This window comes from Ovis canadensis, chromosome 21 (genome assembly GCF_042477335.2).
Source record: "Ovis canadensis isolate MfBH-ARS-UI-01 breed Bighorn chromosome 21, ARS-UI_OviCan_v2, whole genome shotgun sequence".
NCBI classification, from domain to species: Eukaryota; Metazoa; Chordata; class Mammalia; order Artiodactyla; family Bovidae; genus Ovis; species Ovis canadensis.
This window is the reverse complement of record NC_091265.1, coordinates 40,460,093-40,465,899: the sequence shown is the minus strand read 5'-3', so window position 1 is coordinate 40,465,899 and position 5,807 is coordinate 40,460,093. Positions and strand designations below refer to the sequence as shown.

Genomic DNA, 5,807 nt, shown 5'->3' with positions numbered 1-5,807 from the left:
TTCCTCCTGGGGACCGATGCCCCCGTTTTCTTCTCTTGTTTAGGAAAGGGGCTTGGCTGTCAGACTTTGATTCAGAACAGGAGTGCATTCAGAAGCATCCTCTGGCGAGGCTGGGAAGCTGCTCACATCCCCGGAAAATTCAGCGGGAGAAAAAGGTTATGGAAGCGAGTAGGAGTTTATTCAACAGTGTCTGAGGCCTTTCAGAACCATGAGTGAGTGTCTATAAAGAAGCAGTCAAGCATAGGCTGGGAATTATCTCTGTTGGGTGCCTACCTGTGACAGGCCCTCAAGAGCTGCTAAGAGGCTCATTCAGTGCCCGGGGGGGGGGACAATGGGCGGTGGGGACAGACAATTCGGAGGAGTCTATCACTCTGGTGGTGTTATCTTTAGCACTGAATAAAACCGGAGTTCCCCCTTTCTGCCTCCTCCTCAGCACTATTTTTAGGAGCCAGTGGTACTTTTCAGCTCTCTTTCACTATTTTTCAACAGGTTCACAAGGGCACGAAGTGCAGTATATAAAAGGATAATGACTGGAGTGCAGGAAAAGGCCCAATGAACAGAGCAGCCAAGCTTGCCGGGGACTAGAATAGATGAAAGTCCAGAGAAGAGTCAAGAAGAAATGGCATTGTCTGCAAGGAGAAACTCCCTATTTTACATACAGTACTTCTGAGATGCTAAAGTAGGCTTTCTGAAGTTCAAAGTTTAGAGGAAAAAGAGTCCGCTTTGAACCGCTCTGAGTGAGAAGTCGGGATAATGCAAGGCGGCCTTCTAGGCCCAACTGTTCGCGGTTGTCTCATATGTGCCTTTGCGACCTGGACGCTGATGCGTGAGCTTTGCTTTCCGGGGCTGGTTCCATGAGTATGTGACCTGTGCAGTCACACAGGACCCAAGGCGTGGAAGAGCCCGCACCTCATTTAATGCTCTGTCTTGAAATCCTTGAGAATTTTTGAGCAGGGGTCGCCACATTCTTATTTTGCCTTATGCAGCTGCTCTTGGATTAGAGAAGCAGAGAGCTGTCACATTTACACAGTCCCAGACACCAGGCCTTTGCTGTGTCAGAATTATATGGAGAATTAAAATATAACACGTGTTATATAAACCCTCGAGTTGGATAATCTGGTTTTTCTGTTTTTGTGTATGTTTTCATATCATGCATTGTTCCTGTTATAGGAAGACATTTGCAGCTTGGGTTGTTTTTTTTTTTTTTTTTAACTGCATGAAATTTTAAAATTCCCCAAGGAGGGAATTTTTTCCAAACCTGTGTCTGTGTCTTCTGGTGAATTCTATACTCTGTATTCCAAGTGGGACTCCTCATTTGAGAGTCCCCTTATGTGATTCCCCAGCCAGAGGCTCAGGTGGAGATAAGATCCTTATTAAAATCTAGGGGGAGCTGGATTCATCTCGTGAAGGTTCTTTTCTTGGTCTGCTGGGTATGGGGAGGAACAAAAGAAAAGTCAGCCTTTCTGTGGCTCAGAGCAAAGATCATAATGCCTGTTATTTCTAAGCCCAGTCTCAGCCCCAAAGTTGGTGACGTCCAGAAGTAAGATGATCTTCACCGAGGCAGAGGAGAAATGAAAGTTAACCCTGTGGGGCAGCGCCTGCCTGGATGGGGTTTGGAAGCATCTCACATTAAAGTCAGACCAGGGGTCCATTTCTCCATCAGCCTGAGAGGACGTCGCGGTTGAGCCGTCAAGAAGAAAAACTGCCATGTCCACTATTTTGGCAAAACCTCAGATGCATGGCCTGGTGGCCAAACATCTGCAATTTCATATTGTTGGAGCATTCATGGTCTCCCTGGGGTTTGCAGCTTTCTGTAAGTTTGCTGTGGCTGAAAAAAGAAAGAAGGCATATGCAGACTTCTACAGAAATTACGATTCCATGAAAGATTTTGAGGAGATGAAGAAGGCTGGTATCTTTTAGAGTGCAAAGTGATTTGGAATATAAAGAATTTCTTTGGGTTGAGTTCCTTGGAAGTTTGTCACTTTCCTGTGTCCCTGAACTATGAAACTATGACTATCTGGGGTGAGAAATAGTCTCTCAATAAATAAACTATTAACAAATACTGTGGAAAAATAAAATAAAATCAGACCAGGGCCAAGGGCACACCCCTGATGATGCCCCGCTCCAAATAAGCATTGTTTATTACTGACCTGTTACCTAACTGACTCTGGATCTGAGTGAGGGTTGAAGACAGAGATCATGCCAAACTATGCTATGTAAACTTCCCACCCTTTAAAAAATGTTCTAACTGCAAAGGGAAATTACTGCTGACAACAATAATAATGACAATAAACATAGGAAATCCACTGGGATAATGATCGCAGATGTGGCTCCAAAGCTTGATGCCTGCACTCCTGACTGTGATCATGGGCAGTGTCCTAAGCTCGCTGCTCCTTGGTTGCTTCATCTCAAAAGGATGGAGGAGACGAGGACCATCCTACTTCTCAAGGCTCATGGGAGCCTCAGATTTGGCTAATGTGTGTCTTGAATCACCCAAAAGTGGATAACACAGTCATAAATGCATGCTTAGCTGTTCCGTCATGTCCGGCTCTTTGCGACCCCATGGACTGTAGCCCACCAGGCTTCTCTGTCCATGGGATTCTCTAGGCAAGAATACTGGAGTGGATTGCCAGTCTCTCCTCCAGGGGATCTTCCCAACCCAGGGATTGAACCTGGGTCTCCGACATTGCAAGCGGTACTTTCCCACCTGAGCCACCAGGGTTAAAGGCAATTCTCAGCATTCCAGACTCTATTATTTGGACACAGAACCCCTTCCCATCTGCTCTCCTCATCAAGCTTCTCAGTCTTAGTGTGCTCAGAGAACAATCTGGGCCCCATATCTGGAATATCCAGGATGCTGGCGGGAGTCAGAACCGCTGTCTATAGCAAGGGTTCTGGAGACCCCACTCCCAACCCCAACCCCTCATCGTGTTCGTGGGGTGCTCACTCACCATGGGCCATCAGGGTGTTGCCTCGCAGATGGAGCACCCAGTCTGTGGGAAAGAAGAGACCATGACTTATCGGAACATATGGTTTCTTAATTCAAGTTAAAATGTCTGAACCCTGTTGCATCTGGTGCCATTTTAGTTTGTTAAAAATGCCACACAAGGCTGTGACTAAAGGGGAAGAAATGGAGAAAAATACAGTTATTACACACTCAAGAGCCGGGTTTTGCGGCTCATTACCCAGTGGCCTCCGTGACTAATTAGGTTTTGTCACTGTTGCTGGGTCATTATGCCTTAATTTTTTTGCATAGTTATTCAGCCGTCACTTGAGGAAAAATGAAGTAGAGAAATACCCTTCTCTGTCCCTCCTGCTCTGAATCACTCAGGCTAAAAAAAAAAAAAAACCTCTCCCGGCAGAGAGTACCCGAAACTGATGAAATGATCATTTTGCCACAAAGGGACAAAGAAGTGTTAGTGGATTAAAGAGGCGCTTCTTTATCTGATGGCAAAGACCTCATTGAGGAGCGGAGGGCACAATTCAGTGGGGAAGATCATTAACTTTGAAGTCAGTCATCCAAAGATAATGTTTGTCCCTTTGCTTCCTTTGTTGCCCAACTGGCCTTAGCAACCTCTATTTTTTAACTCATCCTTGAAAAACTGGGGGAAAATGCATGATAAAACAGAGGCCTTAGGTCTTCCACAGGCTGCAGGCCTAGGTTAATTTTTGCTGGCAGCAGAGGAAATTGAAGACACCATGGTATTAGCACAGTGGGGCTTGTGTTGGGTCTGGGAGAGTAAAAGGACCCATGGTGAGAGGGGAGACATTGGTGTCAATCACAGGGTGGGACGCCACAATGGCTGGTAATTGGCGTGGGTCCACCTTCTACGTCTGTCCCGCTGAGCCTGCAGCCCCCGGCCCACTCTTGAGCCCCATCGCTAACAAGTAAACAATTTATCAGGGTTAGGTCTCCTGCGGGTTGCTCATCACACGCTCCATTCAGCCCCGGTACCCCCCCAACCCCCGTGCCAGCCCCGCCACACACACAAAAATTTACGTACACCGTGCAATTTGGGGCAGACGCACCATGTAACAACAAATTTACAACAGGCCTACCATGAAAATGGCTGTGTCAATATAGCTGCGAACTGGGGTAGCAGAGCAGCTGTGTCGGGCCAGGACTGGTGGCCCCCAAAGGATGTCAGGGGAGGGGGTCACAGGCATCGGATCCTATCAGAGCTCGTTATGACCCCTGCATTTTTGACATGATGATTCACACAGATGCTCACTAGAATCAGTCAATGTCTTCTGAAGAGCCTAGCCATTTTCATGTCACTCTCTGGATTTGTTTGTTTGCTTTTTGAGTGGGTTGGAACTCTTTAGGATCCAGAGTGCAGGACTTGGGGTCTGTGATGAGAATTTTGACAGAGTTGGCTGTTGGATAGAAAAGAGAACACTAGACTGAACCCCCAGCCCCATCTCTTTCACCAGCCATGTGACCTTGCTTTAAGTTACCAGTTTCATATCTGATTGGCGTGTTTTGCAGATTGCATGAACTTCTGGGCAGTTATGTATCGAGTATCACAAATAACTGTATTAATGGATAAGAAGCTTTTTCTGAGCATCTCCTACATGCCAGGCTTTTTCTCATTTCTAGGAAAGAAATGTTGTCATCAATATTTTACAGAGCAAGTAAGTGAAGCTTCAAAAAGGAAAGAATAGTGAGTACCAGAAATGGAAGTTAGAACCAGCTCTGTCTGCCTAAAGTTGATTCTGTCTCCGTGCAGTTTTGCTAGGAACCAGTAGTCTTAGGGAATTTGAGATACACCATCTCATTTTCAGATTGATAAAACAGAATTCTACACCAATACAGTATACTAACACATATATATGGAATTTAGGAAGATGGCAATGACGACCCTGTATGCAAGACAGGGAAAGAGAAACAGATGTGTATAACGGACTTTTGGACTCAGAGGGAGAGGGAGAGGGTGGGATGATTTGGGAGAATGACATTCTAACATGTATACTATCATGTGAATTGAATCGCCAGTCTATGTCTGACGCAGGATGCAGCATGCTTGGGGCTGGTGCATGGGGATGACCCAGGAAGATGTTATGGGGAGGGAGGTGGGAGGGGGGTTCATGTTTGGGAATGCATGTAAGAATTAAAGATTTTAAAATTTTAAAAAATAAAAAACTAAAATATTTTATCTTAAAAAAAAAATAAAAAAATAAAAAAAATAAATAAATAAAAAATAAAACAGAATTCTGTCTCCCGGAAAACTGTTCTTTGGAGGACTGGAATGAGAAGGGAAATTCCTTTGAGATGCGCAGAGCTTGTCAATACGAGGATTTTTTTTTTAATCAATTTCTTTTTTTTTTAATTTTTAAAAAAAATTTTATTTTTACTTTATTTTACTTTACAATACTGTATTGGTTTTGCTATACATTGACATGAATCCACCACGGGTGTACATACGTTCCCAAACATGAACAGTCTGTCATTGACTTTTACTGGTTTTTAAATCCAATCCAAGATATTCTCAGTTATTAAACACACAGTTTCATGTGCCACCAAGAAAGAAAAATTCCTGCCATTTATAATTTTGCACTGTTAATCTGCCTATTTAGGAGATATTAAAATGTAGGAAAGTACATACTTCAGAATCAAATATATATATTCACACACATATATATGTATACAATGAATTGAAAGTCGCTCAGTCGTGTCCAACTCTTTGCAACCTCATGGACTATACAGTCCATGGGATTCTCCAGGCCAGAATACTGGAGGGTGTAGCCTTTCCCTTCTCCAGGGGAATCTTCCCAACCCAGGGATCGAACCCAGGTCTCCCACATTG

General features: G+C 44.4%; 1 protein-coding gene across 1 annotated transcript; it reads left to right on the top strand.

Annotated features, from left to right (window-relative positions):
- Positions 1 to 1,660: 1,660 nt before the first annotated feature.
- Positions 1,661 to 1,966, top strand: LOC138426616 (cytochrome c oxidase subunit 6C-like). Its single transcript, XM_069565334.1, has one exon. It carries the CDS (start codon positions 1,708 to 1,710, stop codon positions 1,918 to 1,920), a length of 213 nt encoding a protein of 70 aa, XP_069421435.1. The 5' UTR covers positions 1,661 to 1,707; the 3' UTR covers positions 1,921 to 1,966.
- The last annotated feature ends 3,841 nt before the right edge of the window (positions 1,967 to 5,807 follow it).

Bases quoted from the DNA above. Each gene is read 5' to 3' on its own strand.
- LOC138426616 (XM_069565334.1), top strand. From the start codon at position 1,708: ATGTCCACTATTTTGGCAAAACCTCAGATGCATGGCCTGGTGGCCAAA.